At 34.8% G+C, this 25,639-nt stretch overlaps 1 protein-coding gene across 1 annotated transcript; it reads right to left on the bottom strand.

The window, feature by feature from the left end:
• Positions 1-1,190: 1,190 nt before the first annotated feature.
• Positions 1,191-25,639, bottom strand: slc20a1a (solute carrier family 20 member 1a). The gene is made up of 11 exons (XM_056463431.1): positions 25,534-25,639; positions 22,082-22,709; positions 18,897-19,037; positions 18,448-18,533; positions 18,205-18,301; positions 14,500-14,619; positions 13,677-13,895; positions 10,435-10,933; positions 7,557-7,742; positions 7,149-7,233; positions 1,191-1,815 (listed from the first exon to the last, which is right to left on the bottom strand). The coding sequence occupies exons 2-11, from the start codon at positions 22,428-22,430 to the stop codon at positions 1,651-1,653; spliced, it is 1,947 nt and encodes a 648-aa protein (XP_056319406.1). The 5' UTR covers positions 22,431-22,709; positions 25,534-25,639; the 3' UTR covers positions 1,191-1,650.

Raw genomic sequence — 25,639 nt, 5'->3', positions numbered from 1 at the left:
TGGATAAGTTGGTGGTTCATTCTGCTGTGGCGACCCCAGATTAATAAAGGGTCTAAGCCAAAGAGAAAATGAATATATTTATAAAAATGTACACATGTATGCAAGTAAAATACCTGGTCATGTATAAATAAATGCTTTTAATAAAAGACATTTTTCACAGTTTTTCCTATAATATTTATTCTTCTAGAGAAAGTCTTATTTGTTTAATTTCAGCTAAAATAAAAGCAGTTTTTAATTGTTTTAAACCAATTTGTAAGGTCAATATTATTAGCCCCCTTAAGCTTTTTTCCCCGATTGTCTACAGAACAAACTATTCTTATATGACTTGCCTAATTAACCTAATTAAGCAAAAGTTGAAAAAGATCTAGTAACATATTATTTACTGTCATCATGGCAAAGATGAAATAAATCAACAACTAGTAATATGAAATATTAAAACTTTTATATGTAGAAATGTGTTGAAACGTGTTAAACATAAATTAGGGAAAGAAATATATAGGGAGCTAATAGTTCATGAAGGCTAATAATTCTGACTTTAACTGTACAATTAATTTAAATATATGAACGTACAGTAAAAGCATAAATGAGAATCTTGTCCTCTTCCACATTAGGTGTTACCTACAATTTACAATAATTGTCATCAAAACTGTAGTACTGTTATATTGACAACTGTATAATTTTGACTGTCTTCTCCATACATAATGGCACAAGGACTTGTCATTCTGATGGCACTGAAGTTCATTGACACAGATATTTACTTCTGAGAGATAAACTAAGGATTTTGAGCAAGAGACTGGCTTTTGAAGGCAATCCATGGTGTTTTACTATTTGTAATTGTTGTTTCAAGAAATGCACTTAAATTTCAGTTCTGATCTTAGAAATGTCCCAAAGCGACTGAGAAAAACTGTAATATTAAAGTAGCATTAAAACATTTGTTTTCGTGACTTTTTGTCATACAATTTTGTTTAGTGTTGTGTGTCCATAGAGGTTTTTTGTGTAAAATACGTCCAAGTACAGTTCATGTAAAGGATGTGCATAGATTAAAAACTGTACATATATATTATTAGATTGCTTATTTCAATAGACAGGCTATATGTGTAGATTTAGACTGATTATGTTTGTCTATACACTTTTGTTAAATACTGAACACTGCACTGAAAACATAAAAAGACTTACGAAAGAAAGCATCATTTATGTTTTGTAAAACTGGTTTATTCACAAGTGTAAATGAGCATGCAAAATCTCACAAGAAACGTGATTTATTTCAAATGTCATGCAAATATATAGACACATTTTATAAATAAAATATAGCTTTTCAGCTCAAAGTACACGTTTTCATTTGTGTTAAAATGCCTAACAGAATTTAGTCTAACCTAACAACACTTTTTCTTAAAAAAAGAGGCCCAAATAAAACTAAATAAACACTGTCATACTACATATCTCACACATTTACAGCTAAAAATACTATTATTAAGCACCTTGAACGTACAAAAATCACAGAGTAAGAATGTGATGTGCAAACACACACAGTCTTTGATTTGCTATGTACAGTACATTTGATGGCACGAGTTTGAAGGGCATTTCATATTATATGAGTATCTGGTCAGTTTAAAAAGTATTTACAAAGGGGAAATGGTTTAACGTAACACATTAGGTCAGAGGCAGTATAACGTAATAGAAAAGTGCCATTATAGCAGCACTGATGAGACCAGAAATTGGCACGGTCACAAACCAAGCGATAAAAATATTCCGGAAAAGATGCCAATCGACGGCCTTTTTGGAGCGGAGCCAGCCAACAGACACCACCGATCCCACCTGTCCACAAACACACAAACAAAACAACACAGTATGGCGTGTGTTATTATATGTTGAAGGGACAGAGCACCTAAAAAATTAAAATTGGCTAAACTTACTCAGGCTTTATTCCTTTATTAGAACTTTAAAGATATTTAGCTGAAATTGTGGTGCTTAAAATGCAGTTAGCGGGTCAGAGAAAGCAAACAGGCAACACCAATTAATATCCTTGTCTCGATCATAATACATTGAGGTCTTAAGAAGCATGATGATTAGTTTGCCCAAGAAACCAACATGATACATTATTACCTTTAGCCCACAACCTCAGAAACTGTCATAAGTATGTTCATTACTGTCTGGATCTGCTTTTAGCTTTTAGCATTAGCATTTTGCCACAAAATGATACAGCCTACGTAAGGACGCAAACACTAAAACACAGCACATACTTCAAGAAAATAAAACAATTTTACACTAAAGAAGAGCTAACATGTCTAATATGTTTTGACAAGAACTGGAATGTGTCAGAAAAGAAAATGAAGATCTAAAAAAATATTTATGGAACATTTACCTACACTGTTAAAATGCTGGGTTCCACATAATTCCTTCAGGTTGCCCCAACACAAATCAATTAAGTTAACTTAATTGTTTTTACAAATTTTAATTTGTGGATTGAACATGAAACAATTAAGTTGTCCCCAAAAACTCAATAGGCGACGCAGTGGCACAGTAGGTAGTGCTGTCGCCTCACAGCAAGAAGGTTGCTGGTTCGAGCCTTGGCTGGGTCAGTTGGCATTTCTGTGTGGAGTTTGCATGTTCTCCCTGAGTTCGCGTGGGTTTCCTCCGGGTGCTCCGGTTTCCCCCACAGTCTAAAGACATGCTGTACAGGTAATTGGGGAGGCTAAATTGTCTGTAGTGTATGAGTGTGTATGGATGTTTCCCAGAGATCGGTTGCGGCTGGAAGGGCATCTACTGCGTAAAACATATGCTGGATAAGTTAGATTAATAAAGGGACTAAGCTGAAAAGAAAATGAATGAATGAAAAAACTCAATAATTGTGCTGATTCAGATCATTTTAAATAAGTAGTTTGAACAAGCAGCAAAAGTCTGAGTTTGAGTGAAAGTTTGGTGTATTATACTGAAAAACATCTAGCCTACTGTATAACTGTTATAAGCTTTATAAAGTTAATTTTGTTATTCCCATAGCAATGAATGTGATTTTATAATGATCCGACATAAAAAGGAAAGAAGAATATTTCGAGCTGTGGTCAGCCATTTTAGATTAACCTTAATCTGTTATGTAATGTAATGTTATGCACGGCATACACCCAAAGCACTTCACAATCATGAGAGGGGTCTCTCCACACCACCACCAGTGTGCAGCATCCACTTGGGTGATGTGATGGCAGCCACAGGACAACAATGCCAGTGCGCTCATCACACACCAGCTATAGATGGAGTGGAGAGACGGTGATAGAGCCAATTCAGTGGATGGGGATGATTGGGAGGCCATGATCGGTAGAGTCGATGGAGGGGTTGCACCCCTACTGTTTACGAGAAGTGCTATGGGATTTTTAATGACCAAAGAGAGTCAGAACCTCAGTTTAATGTCTCATCTGAAAGACAGCACTCAGAAAGACTGACAGTATAGTGTCCCCTTCATTTTACTGGGGCTCACTCAGACTACAGGTTGAGCGCCGCCTGCTGGCCTCACTAACACCACTTCCAACAGCAACCAAGTTTTCATGTGGTCTCCCATCCAGGTATAACCATGCTCAGCCCTACAGGGTGATATGGCTGTGGCTATTGTGTTTCATTTGAGATAATTTGACTACTTTTCTGTTGTTTTTTTATTAAAACATCTAATTTACTCCTTAACTTATGTATAACAATATACTGAACTTTTTTCAATTTCAAGTTCAATCATTTTTATGTACAAAACTGCACAGAAACTATAACTGACTTTGATTTGAAGGTGTAATAATAAAACCTAGACATTTTATTAATGACGAAAAATGTTCTCATATGTCTGTTGATAAGTTTTTTACACTATAAAAAGTGAAAACTTAAATTACTTCAACTTGTTACACGTTACACCTGATTGAATAAAATTTATTTTCGACTTAATGTATTAAACCTTTCAAGAATAAATTAAGATGATGTAATTGAGCCAATGTTTGTTTTTTTATAGTGCTGTTATGATTATTTGAAGCTGACATGAAACCCATGTGTGTGGTTTGAAACCAGTGATACACAAAGGCTGATAATGTTTGTTTACAATGAAGAGACAGACGAGAGTGTGTTTTGTTTATAAAAATGGTACTTGTTCTGATCCTGGATAATGAAACCTATATGAAAAAACAACATTCATGTGTACGATCTCAGTTGGGAAGATTGTCCAATGATTAATTTATGACTTAAAGCTACAGGAAGCTCTCATTAATGTCATGAATACACTCAGGACTGTTTACCAAGGCTGTGTTTTAAAGGTAATAATGTTGTAAATAATGCTCATGCTGCGTCCAAATTCACATACTATCCGTCCTAAATAGTATTTAAAAATAGAATAGGGTATATGCAGAGCTAGTGCTTCTTCCCATACTGATAAACTTCCGGTGAACGCTTAATAGGCTATGACTTTATTTCCATTTTATACGGTTCCTTTTACAGCATGAATGTTGTAATGTAATTAAAATATAATCAGTTAAATAGGTTTTGGCATTCATTTAGTTGATCAAGCGTAAAACGAGATGTTTACACGCATGCGCCCGTCAGGAGTAGCAGGCTAGTGCAAAAGCTCAATTGAATATACTGGGGTGAAATAGATGTTCATATTTTAAAGACATGGCAGGGAAAATGTAATTTAATGCAGTGCTTCTTGTACATTCTGAGATCCACTTTATATCAGATATCATTCAGCCAGTGGAGATCACTGATTTTTAAAGAAAACAGACCTTAAACGTGCCGATTTTGTAACGGCATACAGTTCACCGGAAGCGCTTGTCCCAGGTTACTGACAAATTTAAAGTCCTTCCGAATACTTCTGCATACCTACTAGTATATCCCAAATCGTAGTATGTTGAAAAGAGTATGTCAAAGGATGGTTTACTATTTCCAGTAAAAATTTTAAGTGTAGAAGCGTCCATACTTTAACCGCTGATATTGCCCACAGCACATTGTGCGTTGGACGTGAATTCGATTAGAACTACAAACGCGGGTGAAAAGTGTAAATAAACTACAAACATGATGGACGCACGAGACCAACCATCAAGTAGAGAGGCTTCAGTAAAGATGTTTGTATGACTGTTAATTAATATATAGCCAACTGGAAAATATTTTTAATCGCGTTTTCTGTGTTATATTTCATCTGCAACAACAATACTGAACTTCTATAAAGACGTGTTTGGACATTAACGTTTGAATGCAAAATTATCCAAAGACCTGAGGAGATTTCTCTGTATGAAAGTCTCGTGAATGGGAGATTAACCTGCTGCTGCTGCTTCTCCAATAAGGTAGGAAATTAAATATGACAGAAATGTGGATGATGTGTGGATGATTGACAGGGCTCATAACTATGCAACATAACGATCTGTTAACGAGGAAATGTGTCCCAAAGCTTGCATACTCTTCTGTTACACACTCAAAAGTATATATTTTTCCTACACAAAAAAAGTACATACATTTAGGGGGTAGTATAAGTATGCCAATTGGGACACAGCCTCAGTTTACATCATAGGCTGATAGTTTTAGCATCATAAGGCCTCAGTGTATTGCCAGGAGCAACCAGTATGATTTTTGTTTGCTTGTTTATGCTTCAACACATCAAATGTAGAACAATGTGTCAAATATTTTCTTCTATAAATGATGGATTACCTTAATGACGTGTAAAATTAAAATTTACACATTTCATTAATAATGAAAAATGTTTTCATATGTCTGTCGTAGTGGTGGGCGGTATACCGGTGTCATAGTCATCACCGGTGTGACATTGCGCCACGACATGGATTTTCTAATACCGTCAATACCGTAATAAATCAATTATGCACATTAAACGGCTGTATTTACATCAATAATAGCTAATTCTAAATAATAAGGCATTCAATTTTCTTTAAACGTTCAGTTGTGGTCTGAATACCTGTCCTTATACTACAGGGCTCGAAATTGCAACCATTTTGGTCGCATGAGCGCCCGAAATGTAATCTATGCGCCCTCATAATATATTTGGGAGCATTTGTGCGACTGAATATAATGGTTGTAGTGCAATCTGATTTGATTTTCTCTAAAAACTTGCTGAATCGCTCTACCCTGCCGCTGTATTGGTTCATATTAGCTGTCAATCACTCAACGCTTCCCGCTGTCAGATAACAGGGAGCTTTTGTTACTGCAGGAAATGCAAACGGCTGAAGAGTGAAAAGTGCACAGGTTTGCAAACCTCACCTAAAGTTATAATAATAATAATAATGGCGCAGATGACAGCGATCATAACATGAGGTAAATGTTGATCCGCCAGCTGAGATCAATCGAGTGTTTTCGGAGAAGGTGCCTGAATCTTGATGCGTTGCATTCACCGCGTGTTCAGCGCAAATGTCCGCTAAATATAAAGTCTAATACTGTAGACATCATTGCCAAAGAAACTCGCCTTTACTAAGTTTACACTGAAACTACAGCTCATAACAAAGAGCGGTATTGCGCCGGTGGTCATCATGAGAATCCTGCTCTGTCTGCTTATAAATTGGTGCGGCTGACTTGCCTGCTTTATTCCAGAAACACAGAGAAATGAAGATCAGCTCATAACGAGACTGAGCATTTAAAATGACCCAAACCTAAACTTTTAAAGGGCGATAGAAGTGAGAATTTCTTTTGTCCGTTCTTCCTTGAGATGTTTATTATTTTGCTATTTAAAGTAATACCATGATATTATACCGTCACCGTTCAAAAGATGAAAAATACCGTGATATTAATTTTAGATCATATCGCCCACCTCTAGTCTGTCGATAAGTCTTGTACCCTGTAATAAGTGAAAACTTAAACAAATTGCACCTAAACGAAGGAAGCTCTCGCTAAAGACTGTCATTAACACACTAAGGGCTGATTACTGAGGCTGTTTCAAAGGTAATTATGCTGTAAATTGTTGAGACTGTCAGTCTTGCGTCATAACACCTCAATGTATCATCAGAAGCAACGAGTATTACTTTTATTACTCATGTTTAACTTTATGTATCAACAAGGATTACAAATTCAGCTAAAAATCCTGAAGAAAAAAGTGACCAAACATCTTAGATGACCTGAAGTTCAGCAAACTCGAATTACTATGCCTTTAAAATGGCATGTATTTAATTCGCTGATAAACAACCCACCTTGCAATGAGTGGTGCTGACTGGGAGTCCGATGTTGGAAGCGACAACCACAGTAATAGCAGAGGCGAGCTCAATGCTAAACCCACTGCGAGACAGACATGATGATTATCATAAGCTCTATAATCATCTTTACACACAGCACAACACTGTTTGAATGACAAAAAAGCAGTATGGCCTTGCGAAAATGTCATAATACTGAAGAGACAAGACAGATGTTCTCTACTGAGGGACTTTCCACGAGGCTGGGAGTGTTTTCAACTGTTTGTTTACACTACAAAGTCAACAAAGATAAGAAAGTGGGAACTGGGCTCTTAAGCCTCATGAGAACCGCTGTGATAAAACTAAAATATGAAGTCTGATCCCACATCTTATGAGTTCTTACTGAAGGTATTAGTGTTTTTTTTTTACCTGGAGGGGGTGATGGGTGTCAGGTCTTTGCCCATGGTTTGAATGACCCTGCGACCCCAGATCCAGAGTCCTGTACAGATGCCCACTCCACCATATAATAGAAGCCAGATGGGTGTAGGAGCGCTGGGGGCCACTGAGGCACTGTCATAGATCAGCCATAGGGCCACCAGAGGGCCAATCGCATTGCTGGAACGGAGGAATAATGGGTAGGGTTATCGCTTAGAGATTGCAGAGTATAAAGAAAAGATTAGAGATTAAAGCAACGTGAGAAAGGAGCTGGAATGCATGACATAAATTATGATCTAAATGCTTGGGGTTGGTAAGGTTTTTATTATGTTTTGAAAAGTATTATCAGTCTTCAGTGTCAAATAATCCTTCAGAACAGCATGTATTTGAAATATAAATCCTATTATTATAAATCCAAAAGCCATGCTTTGACACATTTAGTGCATTCCTTGGTTAACTAAAACCATAAAACAAACAAAAAAGTTAGTTGACAAATTAAATATATGATAAAAATATATATATATTAAAATAAATAAATAAATAAAAAAAAAATAATATATATATGCAACATATATATTCATATTATATATATGCATTTTCCCATATGACAAAAGAACAAAATGACTAAAATAAATACTAAAACTTTAGCTACATTAAAAAATAAATAAATAAATAAACCTAAAATAAAATGAATACAAAAATATAAAGTACTTTTAATTAAAGTAAAACTAAAATAAACTTAATTAAATAATTAAAACAAATGACAAAAGGTTTAGCAAATGTTTATGTACGAATATAGAATATGTAAAAGTTTTAAAATCTTTGCCTGTTAATTAAAATCATCAATTTCTTGAAACAGCTTTCTGTGCCAAAATTAGTTCTATTTTTTCTGTATTTAAAATGTAGAATATTTTTTTCATCATTTAAAAATCACAATTTCCTTTACAAATCTTTTTGTTAAGAGCTTTCAAAAAACTAAAGGAGATATATGAAAATCCAATTATAGTTTGCAGGCTTGAAGTAAGATTTAAATTGACTTCTTTCTTTACCCCAATTGTAGATAATCCTGATTTTACCTCAGGAATTCTGGATGATGGTTTTAAATGCTGGTGTAATTTGGGAATTGTCAGGCTTGGGGATATGTTCTCAGACAATAAATTAATGTCTTTTACAGAATTAGCTCAGAAGTACCAATTGTTCAAACGTGATTTTTCCGTTTTCTTCAATTCAGACATCAGATCACTAACAGCACAACACTTGTCCAAAATTGTGAGATATTTACTATTGAGAGGTTATTATTTTTATCATCAGGAAAGTTATCTGTGGGTCGATTTTATGGGTCTGTATGTTCAATCCCATCTCCTGATATACAGAGAAATAAAACCAAATGGGAGGAAGAGTTAGATACTGACGAGGAAACATAGGATGATATTTGGTCAAATGCTAAGAAAATATATTTTTGTACACCTACAAAAGAAATACACTATTAAATAATACACAGACTCCATATCTCTCCTACACTGTAAAACCCAAAAAGTTAAGGTAACACAAATCCCTGGAGGAAACTGACTGCAACAAACCAGTTAAGTTCAAAAACAAATCCTAATGAGTATTGTGAACAATCCATTTGATTAAACGAAGAAATTTGAGCACAGTAAAACCCAATAAATGAAGACAACTCAAATCAACTGAGTACTGTTAAACCCAGCAAGTTAAGGCAACTCAAACTGTTTGAGGAAACCGATTGCAACAAACCATTTGAGTTAAAAAACTAATCTACTGTATATGAGTACTGTGATTTAATTATATTTAATTAACTCATTACCTTCAACAATAAGTTCAAAACTCATTTCAAATAAGTAGAATTAACTTTCAGTAAATTTTAAGTTAACTGCACTCATTTCATTTAATAAATCTGACCATTGGGTTTTGCAGTGCAACAGCATCTTTTTAACCCTTTTGTTTAAACTACTTATTTAAAATGAGCTGAAACAACACAATTCTTGAGTTTCTTTTTTTTTGGGGAGGGGGAGGTGGATCTTATTGTTTTGTGTTTTATCTACTTAAAAAACACACAAACAAACAAGTTAACATAATTCCTTCATGTTGTACCAACACATGTGGATTGTGTGGAACCCAGCATTTTTGACAGTGTATGTGTTTAAAATGTAAAACAGATGTAGGTACATTAACGCATTGCATGTGGTCATGTAACAGACTACAAAGGTTTTGGTATATGGTGCTGGGCGAAATGGAAAAGATCTTTAACATGCAGCTGGATTTTGAACCAGTTTCATTGTGGTATAATAAATCGTATAATATATTAATCTTTGCTGTTAGAAAAAAATTGTTACTAATTGGATTCGATAAATCTCCAGCACTTCAAGGTTTGGCACAAGATAATTTTTGAGTTAATTCCCCTGGAACATCTTCCCCATGTTTTCCAGAACATATTTTCAAAGTTTGAACTTCATATTTGGCTTATTTGGATTCTAGTCTTTGCCCAATCATAAAAGGAATAATGTAACTATTATCATCTGAAAAATAAGCAATGTTTTTAGCCCTTTTCTGATCTGTTTTATTTGGGGTAGTTCTGCTTTATATAGAATCTGAGCTTTTTCTTTCTTTTCTTTTTCCTTTATTTCTCTTCATTGTTTTGTGTTGATATTTTTCTTTGCGTGATTTGTGAACATGTATTGTTATGTCTGTATTATTGTGAAAATCCAATAAACATAATTATAAAAAATAACTTTAAAAAACACTAATAATTAATTGCCAAATTCATCAAATTTCAAAATGAATACAGCTGAATTCACTTTTAAGAAAACCTTTTTTTTTTTAAAAGAAATCTGAAAAATCCCATCTCGCATACCTAACATCATTCCCCCCATGTGCGAATGAGCCGAAGCAGGCGGTGAGGATCTGCAGGAACTGGAAGAGCGTTGACACCTCAGGTTTGTCGATCTCCAGCTCGTCGATGTCCTCCTCCAGCACGTCTCCTCTAAGCGCCTCGTCCTCCATCTCCACCGCCAGAGCTGCATCCTCCACCGCGGCTTCACCATCAGCCACCGCCGTACAGTAACTGTTATAGCTGTCGTACCGTGAGCGCCTCTTCTCTCCATCCAGTCCCGTCCGGCTTCCTCCCTCTCCGTCCTTCAGTGAGCCGTGGATGCCGTAAATGGCCATGGTGTAGGAGGTGTAGCTGTTGTTGCGGCGGATGGGCTTCTCTACGGGCTCTCCCATGCATTCACCCACTTTGGCCAGGTGAAGTTTGTGGAGAAGATCCTTGTAGATTCCTGAGTCTTTGTGAACGGTGTGAAACTGGTTTCCGCTCAAGTCGGGGATAACAATACCACCACTGCCATTTAAAGCTGCAAGAAGTAGCAAAGAATTAGTGCTGTTAGAGTCAAAAAGAAAGAAGGTAATGTTTAAAGCAAGACAGACACTGCAGGTAAACACATGGTTTATTTTGGTGCATGATACTGGGAAAATATGAAATATGCATCAGGCTACTGTTGTTAAGTATTGCGATAATGATATTTTTTATGATGTTATTTTCATTAGCTGTTTTTGAATCATTTATTTATGTAATAATTTTAAAATAAACAGGTAAAAGTAATTTTTAACTTTTTTTATATTTCTGTACTAAATTCTAATTAGACTAAAAAATTGTGTCAAGGTGTTTAAACACGATTGGTGAAAACCTCAGCAGAAATTTGAACTCTGATTGGCTCATTTTTTCCCCTTTTGTCTCAACTCCCGCCTTATGTGTTTCTTTTCAGCTCTGGTTTCACCTTTGGGCCCCTCCAGCCAATAGCAGAACAGCAACTACTGGGGAGGTCAACATGATTGGTCAAATTTAGATAAACAACTAATGATTAAAATAAATGTAATTTATCACAAATATCTGTAATACGTATATTGCATACTATTATCGAGATTTTCCGATATATTGTGCAGCTCTACTTTTTTTGAGCCTATCATTATTAAAAATGTTGTGCTTTTTTCAGCTTATTGTAAGGAAGAATATTTTAAGTATTTCTGTTGTCAGACTTTAGCAATTTGTGTTTGCAGATTTCAGTTACAATACATATTTTTAAAGGACATTTTCAACAGTACGTCAACTTCCTGTAAGACCAAATCAAACTTCAGTTTTTTTTCCTATCTGTATTCTAGAGGTTTTTACAGAGGTGGTTCGTACATTATTTGCCTGATTATATACATTTAATTCTGCAAAAAAAAATTTTCAGGCTGTTTACGATATTTTTAGAACTGTGTGGTGACAAAAAGTAAAACCCCAAATCCCCACTTATATTAAACCCTTGATCCTAATATATATATATATATATATATATATATATATATATATATATATATATATATATATATATATATATATATATATATATATATTTATATATAATAAGGAAAAACTTTGAACCGGACTTAATTCAATGTTCAGGTGCCTTTTTCACATTTTTATATTTGGTTCACATTTTTTTAAATATATATGGGCAACGCAGTGGCGCAGTAGGTAGTGCTGTCGCCTCACAGCAAGAAGGTCGCTGGTTCGAGCCTCGGCTGGGTCAGTTGGCGTTTCTGTGTAGAGTTTGCATGTTCTCCCTCGTTCATGTTGGTTTTCTTCTGGGTGCTTCCCCCACAGTCAAAAGACTTGCTGTACAGGTGAATTGGGTAGGCTAAATTGTCCATAGTGTATGAGTGTGAATAAGTGTGTATGGATGTTTCCCAGAGATGGGTTGCAGCTGGAAGGGCATCCGCTGCGTAAAACATGTGCTGGATAAGTTGGCGGTTCATTCTGCTGTGGCGAACCCAGATTAATAAAGGGAAGCCAAAAAGAAAACGAATGAATGAAATATTTATTGCCAATGTATATTTATATTTGAAAAACAAAACAAAAACATCTATATATACATACACATTATATTCAAATATAAATATTAAAAAAAAAAAAAATATATATATATATATATATATATATATATATATATATATATATATATATATATATATATATATGTATTTATATATATATATGCTTTTAAAATACACATTTGGCAATTGTAATATATTTGTATATATTCTAAATATATGTGAAAAATGTTTACAAGCATTTAAAAATTTATTTGCTGTCGGCGCTGGTGGTGTGGTAGTTAGTGTGCCGACATGTTGACTGCAGAAAGACAGCTGCAGAAAGACTTTTAATGTGAATTTTCATCTTCACACTTAGCGCATGTGGACTGTTAATTTCTTCTTACCAAAATTAAAATTTAAATGCCTAAAAAGATCAAATAATAAATCGATCTTTCATGAACAACTACACAAATGATAACTCAAATGCTCAAAAATTAAATAATTAATCAAAATGCATTCTTAAATGAGAAATCAAATGTATTTGATATTTAATTTTCATGAACGACTAATAATCTCCTGATTACACACACACAGCTGGAAGCTCATGACGGCCACCTCATTCACATAGACTCTTTGCTGAGTCTTGATTTTCCCTGTGAAGCATTACAAAGCATTTTGTTAGTGTATTTTTAGGTCAGTGCAACAGATGTTTTCTTCGAGTAAACAAGAACAAACAAAAGAAAATAAGGATTACGAATTTTTTGGTCAGTTGGCACAATTTTATGAATTTTAATAAAGAATTTTCGGCCAGTTCAATAGTTGGCACAACAGTTTTGTTCCAGAGTAGTTCACCTCTCCAGAAAACAAATAATCTTAATAAACTCAACTAAAAGTTTTTTGTATTACTGACAAATAATTTATGTCGGTGCAGCTAATGTTTTCAAATGTTGAGTGAACAAGAAAAAGCGAAAGGAAATAAGGATTTTTATGCTTAAATTCTGCTATTAAGGAGAACTCTTAGTGGTAAGATAAATTATTTTGAGAATAAGGGCCCAGAATTCTGAGTAAGACATGTATGCAAATGAATACATATTAAAATATAACATTTTTAGAAAAATTGTAAGACTAAAAATGTCTGCAATTCATAGTATAATCAATCAACTCAGGAAGTATGGCTGTAAGTTTTTTTTTTACCCTATTTACCATCAGTCAAATTGATCAAGCACAATTCAAGTGACTGACCATGAGTGCAGTCCAAATCTTTGGTGTCAAACTCTTTCTTGTCCAGGTCGGTTTCTGCCGATCCCCCAATGTCGAAGGCCACTTTGTTGCTGTCAGTAGGCGGTGTCTGTGGAACAGGAGAGTAGTTTCGAGGAGGGCCAGGATTATGGTCATTTAGGCCATTAGAGGATGGCTTCTTCTCAACTAGCTGTGTCCCACTGGTGTCTGCAATATTCGGACCTGAAAAGGTGGAAACAGTTAAAGAAATGATGATATTGTATGAGTATGGATCAGGGTAAGCATGGAATAAAAGAAGTCAAAGAGGCGGTTTGATAAGAACATTCACAAACACATTTTATCATTCAGTCAGGAATGAACTATATTCAAAATTTGGATGTAGGTAAGATTTTTATTTTATGTTTGAAAAGTACATCCAACAAAGGTGTATTTTATTTAATAAAACACTATATGTCGTAATATATTAAACCCTTAAAATAAGTTTTCTATTTGTATGTTCTATGTAAAATGGGATTTATTTTTTCAGAAGAACAGCATTTACTTATAATAAAAATCTTTCAAAACATTATAGAAATCTAAACTGAAACTATTTAATGCCTACTTGCTAAATAAAAGTATATATTTTTTAATGTATTTATAACAATACTTTGTTTAGCCCGCACTTTTGAATGGTCTTAAAACACGTTAAAAAGAGTTAATGTTGTTTTAGGATTCTGAAAACAGCTTCTGAAAACGTTCCGAAAATGTTCATTACAAAAACTAGCTTCCATCCATAGAGAATTCCCTGATTGAGCATTTTAAATTCACACTGAACATAAACATTTACTTTGCATCTTCTTCTTTAACCGCGGGCACACAATGAACCAGACCACCAGGGCAGTGAGGATGGCACAGCCCAGTGAGATCAACAGGGTTCCCCACCACGGTATCCTGTCAAACCCCAACACTGAAAATAAACAAACAGACAATCACTTGACATGTTTTAGTGATCAATGGTGCTCTATAGGACTCCACACTTACATATTAATGATATAACAATTTGTCTAATGCTATAGTCCTGGAAAGATCTTGTAAATTAGCATTAGCATAACTTCATCTTCTGTTTAAAACTGAAACTGTGTTATGTCAACCAAAAATACAAACAATCTGGGATTAGACATTTGTAAGTATGAACAAAAATGAACATTGTCCTGTTTTCTACACAATGATAGTCTGCTGTGTTGACTAAAAACTGCAGTGAGTTAAGCTAACTGTTACAATTCCCTATTTTAAATGAACTTGAAATGGAGACCTTCCACAGAATTTTTTTTAGTTAAGTTAATTCTCAATTCCTATGAAAGAGTGGAGCCACTAACAGTACTGAACACTGTGCGTGGCTGGCCAGATAACCAGGAAGAGGGCGGTCCTGTGCTCCGCTGATTAGCAAACAGACAACAGTTGGTTCACAGCAGACACTTTTTATCTTCTGTACATCACGATCCCCTGAAGTGTGCTTAAAAGTACAGATTGCTGAACTTGGGCCAAAATTATATTAAAAAATGTTGTTACTAAATCATCAAACTGTACAGACCACTCCTTTACATAGCACATATTTGTTAGCAAAAGGGTCTATCCTCTTTGAAGGGAAAGTTCACCCAAAAATGAAAGTTTTCTTACTGATTTCTCACCCTCAAGTGGAACTAAACTTGTTTGAATAGAATTTTTCTGTTCAACATAAAATATGTGAAGAGTTCAGATGCAAAAACCTCTAGTGCCATCTGAAATTTTCTTCTAAAATTAGCATTTTCTCAGACTTCTATATCTTGATTCAGTAATTTCACTTTTATGGCAAAGAATGGGTTATTTTCAGCAATTTTAACATGAAATAGCTGAACATAAACATCAGAGGCAGAGAAAAATGCTAATGGTAGAAGAAAATTCTAGATGGCACTTAGAGGTTTTTGCATCTGAACTCTTCATATTTATCTATTTTGAAGAATGCTGTCTGATAACCATTGACTTACCAGACTATTTTTTTTCCAACTATGGGTGTCAATGGCTACAATTGCCAAGCATTTTTCCAAATATTTTCTTTTGTAATCAGCATTAAAAAAAGAAATTTGGTAACACTTTATTTTGATGGTCCATTTGAGTATTAGTAGACTGTCTGCTTAATACCTGTTGATACTGCTTCTTCAACAGACATATAACAGACTATAAGAAACTTTGCAAGTACATGTCAAATTGCACTAACCCTAACTCCAACATAACCGTCAACTAAATCTAATGAGAATTAGTTGGCATGTATTTGCAATGTAACATAAACTCAACAAATGTACCATCAAAATAAAGTGTGACCAGAAATTCAAAAAGGTTTGGTATAACTGATGGTCAATGATTTTTTTTGATGAACTATCCCTTTAACCCACCAGACTTTGTATGTGTTTGTAAATGTGAAATTAATGGTCAGTTAATCAATAGCAGATGAGGGAGGGGTCATGTGTGCATTCAGGTCACGTGACCATGACTTCAGCATGCTGTAAGTCATCAATGTGAGTACATTTTGAGCTACAATTTGAGAACAAAATGTTCCTCAAAATGCTAAATCTATCACAACCTTTAAAAATACCATATATTATTAAAAAAAATGGTCTAAAATGCAGCACTCGAAAAAAAAAAAGATATCATTTAAAAGTTATTGTCACTTGTCTTGTTTGTGTTTTGAAAGAAAAGTGTTTTTGTTTATATACATGTGTCCCACATGGCAAAATTTTTCTGGCCCAGCGCTGGCCCACACAATCGGCTTTTGCTTGGCTCACAAGCCGCAGTGAATTACGGTACATGACTGGACCAAGTCTGGCTTCCAGACAAGGGCCAAACAAGGACCATATCTGGGCCAAGTCAATGACCCAGAACTGTGTCAGAAATAATGGTATCACAACTACAATTAAATTGATTAACCCATGAAGCATTGGGCTTTAGGCATGCTGTGGGCTACTTTTTTCTCGAAGCGACCTGATTGGTAGAATCTTTTTCTTTGCTCAAAAATTATTTAAATGTGGGTCAAGACTCAAGGTAGGCCAAACTTACGTGGCCCACATATACATTTTACATCTGGGCCAAATACTACATTCTACATCTGGCCCAAATCTTGTGTGTCGCCTTAAAGACGGTGCCACCTCTGCCAAACCCAGACCATGTTTGGCCCACATGCTGTATGACAGTGCCGAATAATTGCCTGCTGTGCCAGCTTTATGCAAAATCTGGGCCAGAATTCTTTGCACCTGGGGTGTGTGTGTTTGTGTGTATTTTAGTGATCTATATTACATTTATATTGCATCATTTATACTAACCTATTATAATTTTCTGCTAATAAATGCTCTACGAATTACCGGTTTGTACACATTTAGGATGCGCGCACAGCGAGGTTGCAGAAAAAAAACCGGGAGCGCTTGCATTTACAGCGAGTGAATGACATCCGATGCGGTACAGAGTTTGTTGTTGTATTAGAGATAAGTTATATTGATTACATATTATATATTATTTACACAATGGTTTCAGCGTATTATAACATCTTGTCACCCAGTGATAAGCACAGTTATTCTGCAAAATTAACGTTAAAGTGAGCGGCGTTCATCTGACAGGTCCATTTGCGATATTGGATAAGGCAAAATGGCCAGGCATCCAGCCCTAAATATACAACTATCTCATTGAAGCTCCAAGTGATTTTACAAGAGAGAAGTTAAAGGCCTACAAGTCTTTGGATGCCAACAATGTTGTTCTGTGTGGTCATGTGCAAGAAATAATGTTCCAAGATTACCAAATTCAAAACTTTGTAGTGCTAAAAACCGAAGGTTCTGTCTAGCCAAAGACAAGAAAAGAAGACGGAACTGTACAAGGTAATCATCAACAAGCAATACAGCTGCATTCTGACAGCGAACTGCACCTGTACGGAGTATCTGAACTTACACTTTTACATTTCATTCTGAGCATTCAGTGTCCGCAGTTTAATTCACCATATTTAACTGTTTTTGCTGAAATCATTGCTGCAGTCAAAAACGAGTAATGTGTATGATTCAGCATAGCCTAAACCTGCTGATATAAACTGAGAACTGCAGGGTCGAGCATTTTTAATTAGGTCCTCATTCCATTCAGCTCTTATGATGACTGTTAGCCAAAGACATCTGCGGTTGGCATTAAAAGCAGTGTGGTGTAGGGCAAAATTTAAGTTTTCTAGTTTTGGACTTTTGAATTTGGCATCTTACCGCACAACACACTAGCTAGTGCAACCGGCCTTTTTTTGCAATCGGTATGCTAGGTTGTACCCGTGTGATGTCATGTGTTATGTAGGTTGGTAATTCCCCTTTATGATAGATTCGAAACTTTGAAGAAACCTTATCAATGGTTTATAAAATACAAATGAGATTTTTACTCACAACACATACCTATTTATGGCGAATAACATAAAATAATACATTCAAAGCTGTCTCTGTCCTTTTTTTCCTACTTGTTCAAGAAAAAAAAAGCTAAAAATAAAAGGAAAAAAGCTTACTTGGTGCTCCAGTAAACATGATGGAGAACAGGTTGATTCCCATTGTAACAGCATAGAAAACCGGTAATGCTCTTAAACCATTGGGCACTGGATCATCCTAGAGCACATGGAAAGGCTGTTGTTTAGCACATGATTAAAGAAAAGCGCATGTTCTTTCATTATTGACTACAACAAAAGATTATAAAGCACCAAAACAGACACTGGTACATTATGCAACAGGTGAGCTCAGATTTGCTGTTTTACCTTGTTCAAGATAAACTTGCGGACAAAGTAGAAGAGAACGGCAGACATGATGCCCGAGAGAAGAGGTGAGAGAAACCAAGAGGCCACTGGAAGACACATAAATCAATGAGTCACGTAAATATGCACAATGTTTCATAAAACTGAATGTCCTCAAATATTCTCAGGACTGCACGACAAGTATCAACAAAGACCCCTTAAGTCACTTAATCATGTGACCATGTTTCCTGTCTGAAGAGTCCAAAATGTTCTGCTCCATAAATAGATCTCATTTGGGTCATGTGAAAGAATAATAATACGAGGAGATCTGCATGTTCGGGAGGCATTACTACTTGCTATTTCTGGGGTCACATGGGAAAATATTCTCTTTCCATTTACTGACTCAGGGATAAAATATGTAATCTGACTAAGCGTGCTTGTGCAAATTCTTCAAAATACTCAATTTCACATACCAATGCGGAGCAGTTCCAGCCATTTGACCCCCTGGTGACCTCTGGCAACCATGGAAAAGCCGATTGTGGCGCCCACGATGCAGTGCGTCCCGGAGATGGGGAGTTTCAAGAAGGAAGCTGCGAGCTGCCAGACAGCAGATCCTGCAAACACAATCACAACACTTGTGACGTGACCAACACAAGTCTCGACAACATGAGAAAATTACACCTAAGTGACATGCTCGTAGTTTACTGGATTCAGCTGATCTGTGATGCCCTGTGTGACGCACTGTTCAATGTTAAATGCATATTGGCTTTAAAGGGATAATTCACCCATTAATTAACATTTGGTGTGCATATGGATTCTGGCACCAAGGATTAAAGCTAACACCCAGCAAACAATTTTGTGTTTACTAGACGTCTAATAGACATCTAAACGTAGACAGCTTGGCTAAAACAAGGCTAAACTTGGGCTGTCTGTGAAAATCTAATAGGCGTCTAAGAATAGTTCAAAACAAATAGACGGATTAGACAGACTTTATATGTGTAGTCATTTATTTCTGGTTATTTGATGTCTAGTTTTGGCCTGTTCTTTGACGTCTATTAGATTTTCACTGACAGCCCAATTTTAGCCTTGTTTTAGCCAAGATGACTATGTTTAGGCGTCTATTAGACATCTTTTAGACGTCTTTTAAAAACAAACAATGCTTGCTGGGTAATGTTGTAAATAGTGTTCAGCTTCACTTCATTGGTCTCAATGTGTCTTCAGGAGCCACACATTTGTTTTACTTGTTTATCTTTTGCTGACTCTCATAAGTTTTATTTATCACTTTAAGAGTGTGAGTGGGTGATCTACTCTTAACTAAAAGTAGATTTGAAAGAGAATGAGAGAAAAGTGGTTGTCCAAAACAACATTTAACCCCACTGGCTTCTTTTGTTTGCAGTATTAGGGTTTCTGCTGGTTTCACAGTCAAATTTAAGACTTTTAAAGACCTTTTTAAGACCATGAATTTGAATTTGAAAAAACCCAATAAGTTAAGGCAACTCAACCCGTTTGAGAAAACCGATTGCTACAAACCATTTGACTTAAAAAACTAATCTGTATGAGTACTGTGAACCTACTCCATTTAAGTAGTACTGTGAACCTATTCCATTTGATGAGGTATTTAATTAACTCATTACCTTAAACGCTGAGTTCATAACTCTTTTCAAATGAGTAGAATTAACTTTCAGTCAAATTTGAGTTAACTACACTCATTTCATTTGATAAAGTTAACTTTTGGGTTTAACAGTGTAATTAGTTATCTCTAAGCCACATATTTTAAATAATGTGTCAAAACAAGCAGACTCTATATATACACATATATTTTTACTTTTTACACATATATATTTTACATATATTTTACAACATAAAAAAACACTTTAAAATTAATTGTACGCTCAACAGACTGTTCTAAAAGTTTATTGGGATGTATTTGTTGGTGTTTGGATGTGTGTTGAATTGATTGGTTAGCTTTACATAAACAAAGGAAAATTAAGACCCATTTACAATGATTTTAAACCTACACGACAATATTTCAGACAATTTAAGACTTTTAAGGTCTAAAATTTTGATTTTGAAATTTACAGCAATTTAAGATGTTTTAAGACCTCGCAGTATTATGTACCCTGAGTATACACTATGGTAGCTTCATCTTCATTTAAAAAAAATTTAATTGGCAGCATAAAAACATATGACAGAGTAATTGGCAGTTCATTCTCCTGGGGTGACCGCTTATATTCAACACATTCTGGTTGAAAACAGCAAAACCTAAATTTAACCTATAGAAGACAATCATTCATTCATTTTCCATTGGCTTAGTCCCCTTATTCATCAGGGGTCACCACAGCAGAATGAACGGTCAGCTTATCCAGCATATGTTTTACAAAGTGGATTCACTTCCAGCTTTAGCCCAGTACTGGGAAACACCTATAGACTCTCGCAATCACCAACATACAGCAGGGCCAATTAATTTACCCAATTACCAAATTAAATTGTATTTTAATGCCTAGCAGGCACCTTGATGTCAAAATACATGTCCAAAAACTCAAAATGCAAATTGATATAATGTCAGTTGATTACCTTGATTAAAAATTGATTAATCAAAATGTGATTAAATTGACATCTAACATTGGTGTAACCCCACATCCTCTGCCCCTGTCAAAAATCAGTTAAAGTACTGTCTTGTAATTGGTTTTGGCTGTGTTTGATTCTAATATTAGATGTCATTTTAATGTCTTTTGGACACCAAGGTTATTTACATGAATTGTAGGGATCCAAAATCCAGTGTATATGCGTCACCTATAATTGAAGCTTTAAGATGAATACACCTTTTCTTATGTTATAATAGTTTTTGAGTCATTACTAAAGTAGTGGAATGTGGATGTCAAACTTTGGCATGTTTTTTTGAAGTCAATTTGATGTTAGGCAACATGGTGGCTCAGTGGTTAGCACTATCGCCTTACAGGAAGAAGGTTGCTGGTTCGAGCCCCAGCTTGGTCAGTTGGCATTTCTGGGTTGAGTTAGCATGTTCTCCCAGTGTTTGTGTGGGTTTCCTCCTGGTGCTCCGGTTTCCCCCAGAGTCCAAAGACATGCGCTATAGGTGAGTGGAATAAGCCAAGTTGGCCGTAGTGATTTTTGTGTGTAAATGCGAGAGTGTATGGGTGTTTCCCAGTGCTATGTTGCAGCTGGAAAGGCATTTGCGGCGTAAAACATATGCTGGATAAGTTGGCAATTTATTCCACTGTAGTGACCCCTGATTAATAAAGGGACTAAGCCGAAAAGAAAATGAGGGAATGAATCAATTTGATGTCCTGGGATACTGTCCGCCATATTGGAGCAGTCAAAGTCAGTGTTGAAACACTCAATAGCAAGTTGATTGTGCAGTTATATCCTCATATGAATATCTATAAATAAGTTTAATTCGCTTAACCCACATAAGAGTTAACATTTTACCAGTTTTTATAACCAAAGGCTGAGCAATATTGCTACATTTTGGAAAACTGAATGACAATAGATTGACTGTTTCAAGATGGCGGATGCGTCACCATTTTTGGAGTGGTCAAATCTGTGTTGGCATCTACACAAACGTATATATGTTTCTGGCATCTTAATTTGTCTGATACACTGCAACACAATGAAAGCATTAAATCAAGTACACACTCACCAAACATGGCACTGATGGAGCCAGCCATCAGTACAGCCTCTGAGCCATTATACATGTGAACATCGATGATCCCCGAACGGATGGTTTCGCTGACCTTTGCCCCCAAAAGCATGGCACCAACTGTCTCAAAGATGGTGGCCAGGATGCAGGCCTGGCGCAGAGTCACAACCCCAGAACCCACGGCTGTCCCGAAGGAGTTGGCGACATCGTTGGCACCCACAGAGAAGGCCAAGATAAAGGCGATGACGAATCCCAAAATCAACAGCCAGAGGACATCAGACATGTCTGTCTGTGCGCCCGCAGCTAGCACGCTAACACCTGCTAGAGTTGCTAATGTAGTCGATTCCATTTCTGGAGAGAAACTGCACTTCTGGCCTACCGAGAATCAACTGGCTTAGTTTATTGAGGTATTTTCTTAATAAATAAATAAATAAATTGGCAGAGTAATATAGGATATGAGCTAAAAATAAAATAGTCTCTACAAATGAAAATAAACGTAGCAGGAAGTAAAAAGCAACTGTTAGCTACATATACTAATATCAGTAAGGGTTTTGGATTGGCTTTGAGTGGCTACACTGACTGGGACATCCATTATGGACTAGATCTTAGCAGATGTTGATGGTACATTCTGGAAAAGAAAGAGCCATTTGGATTAATTAGAGACTTTATGACCTGATTATGAAAACACAAAACAGAGACAAACAATTGAAATAAACCGTGCTGCTTTTATATAGACCATTTTGAGGGATGTAAACAATAACAATGGTCCCAATGCATTTACTGTTATACATTTTAAATTTCTACAGCTTCCGAGAATCCAAAAAGGTTCACTATTGATAAATAATGTTGATAGCTGTTTTAACATGTAGTTATGATTGAATAGCCTCTCGTAACAGTAATGAAATAGTTTGATAACAAGCAGGACATGTTCATGGGCCAGTGACAAGACCACATTGAATTGGTCTTTAGTTTGATTTAGAGATTTAAAAAAAAAAAGATTTAATATTTGAGATTTGAGCAAAATAAACCATAGGGACAAATTATTAAAATATTTTGGCAAATGAAACTTTGGCCACACAGTTTATTAAAAAAATTGTTTTTTATTTATGAAATTTTTATCTATTATCTATTGTAAAATAGAATTATTTTCATCAACACTTAATCTTTTTATTACTAACTATTCTACTTTCAACACTAGAAAATGTAGATGAATGAATAAATAAGCAAATAAATAAATGGCTAACTAACACTTTCTATTTTATTTTCGCACACTTTCTAAGATTAACAAAAAAATAAAAAATAAAATAAAATAAATAAATATATATATATATATATATATATATATATATATATATATATATATATATATATATATATATATATATATATATATTTATATATATATAAATTCTTCAGAATGTAAAACATCAGTATTGTATAAATATAATCATTTCTAAAAACTTTTTTCCATGTATTTATTTATTAATTATAATTAATATAATATAAATATGATTAGTTAATTTATTAACTTTTACACTATCACTATATGCAATTTGATGCAGAAAACTATAAAAATCCAGAGGAACTGAGGATTTCATTTGACTTCTTGTTTCTTATCCACAGCTATATAATCTTTACATTTTGTTAGACTTTTGTTGCTCTGTTCTCCATATTGTTTTTAAATTACTTTGATTATCCCTTTAACTGTCTGCTCTACCAAATGGTTGACCATATTTTGACTATTTTAAATAATGACTGTTAAAGCCATTTAAAGAATGACTGTTTTAATGAATGGTTTACACACACAGCATTGTTGGTTTACAAAAAATCAAACAAACACAATCCTCTTGAATGACTACACTTGATTTGGGTTTTAATTAAGGAAACATGTTAAATGAGAATCTGAAATATTTTAAGGCATACTTTAAGATGATTTAGTATTCAAAAATGTTTTATTTTGAATGTTCTTTTAAATAAATTGGTCTTACACTTCATATTTTTCATACACTGTTAAACCTAACAGTTAACTTTATCAAATGAAATGAGTGTAGATAACTCAAAATTGACTGAAAGTTAATTCCACTCATTTGAAAAGAGTTTTGAACTCAGTGTTGAAGGTAATGAGTTGATTAAATACTTCATTACTTCATCTTAAATGGAGTAAGTTCACAGTACTCATATAGATTAGTTTTTTTTTAACTCAAATGGTTTGTGGCAATCAGTTTTCTCAAACAGTTTGAGTTGTCCTAACTTATTGGGTTTTACAGTACTCAGTTGGTTTGAATTCTCTTTATTTATTGGGTTTTACTGTGCTCAAATTGCTTCATTTACTCAAATGGAGTAAGTTCACAGCACTCATTAGGATTAGTTTTTCAACTGAAATGGTTTGTTGCAATCGGTTTCCTCAAATGGTTTGAGTTACCTTTACTTTTTGGGTTTTACAGTGTAGTATGTGTATTAAGTCCAGTACTTTTACCATAAACCAACATATCAACCGTTTGGTAGAAGCTGATATTTTAGAAATTATGGGATGTGTTGAGAAAAAAATGCACTGAGTGTGTTAACTAGCAATATTAGAAGTTATGAAATGCAATCCTATTTTTATTTCTTGGTGGGGCAGTTAAAGGGTTGAAAGTCTCTGTAAATCTATTACACCAGTACACAACACAAGATATTTGCATGCACATTAGAATTTGCAGCAAAAATCTTACTTTTATGTAGTCCAGGGGTGAATAACTAGCAAAAACAGTGTGTTGATAAACAAACTTATTGTATGCAGTTACTTTATTATCAGTTTGTATCTGCATATTATTTACTGACCATAAAATGAATGCAGTTTTTATGCCAAAAACGTTATGAAGGGAAATTAAGCTGTGCCAGTAAGTAATCGAGTAAGGAATTTGTAAAACAAAAAGCCATATTCATTTGGGAAAAAAGAGGCTTAATAATGCTTCATTAAGCATGCTATACAAGCCTGAAAACACTTTGATATTTTTAGTGCAACTTTCGAACAGACTATTACATAAGAGCTTTCAGAAGATCTAAAGGAAACTGAATTCGAACAATTATTCGGCTTCACACCAACATTTAAGCACATGCTTCTAAGTAGATGAATGACTTGATGACTGTTTTACAAAGGTGTTCGTTTTGACTTTGTAAACGAACATCACACTGGTCTTCTGTGCAATGTTTACACTCATAAAAATACTATGAATAGCCAAAACTGGCAATCATTCCACGTAAGTAAGAGTCATGTCAGGGTGATATTAGATACAGAGGTAAAAACAACACTTGATGGCTTACATTTCTAAAACAACAATTCTTCATGAAAGAAAATGATTGATTTCTTAAATTATTGTCTAAAAACAGTCACAGTTTTTTTGCCACACTTAATATCAAATACTCTCAAATGTAAAAGCAATACAAAATGACCAACTAAACAAAGTACTCACCAAATACACTGAATGTCTTCTGCTGGGTGGTTGTCAATAAATTCAGTGATCAATGAGCGCTCAGTTTCTAAAACTTTCTCAGCCTTTAACTCCAGGACTTAACTAA

This window comes from Danio aesculapii, chromosome 8 (genome assembly GCF_903798145.1).
Source record: "Danio aesculapii chromosome 8, fDanAes4.1, whole genome shotgun sequence".
NCBI classification, from domain to species: domain Eukaryota; kingdom Metazoa; phylum Chordata; class Actinopteri; order Cypriniformes; family Danionidae; genus Danio; species Danio aesculapii.
This window is presented reverse-complemented; position numbering and strand designations above follow the sequence as displayed.

What these genes read in the sequence shown, in the direction of transcription:
- slc20a1a (XM_056463431.1), bottom strand. Translation starts at nt 22,430, where the DNA reads ATGGAATCGACTACATTAGCAACTCTAGCAGGTGTTAGCGTGCTAGCT. An exon ending in GCAAGTTTATCTTGAACAAG is followed by an intron (nt 18,302 to 18,447) that starts GTAAAACAGCAA and finishes CATGTGCTCTAG; the next exon opens with GATGATCCAGTGCCCAATGG. An exon ending in AGATTTGGACTGCACTCATG is followed by an intron (nt 10,934 to 13,676) that starts GTCAGTCACTTG and finishes TACTTCTTGCAG; the next exon opens with CTTTAAATGGCAGTGGTGGT.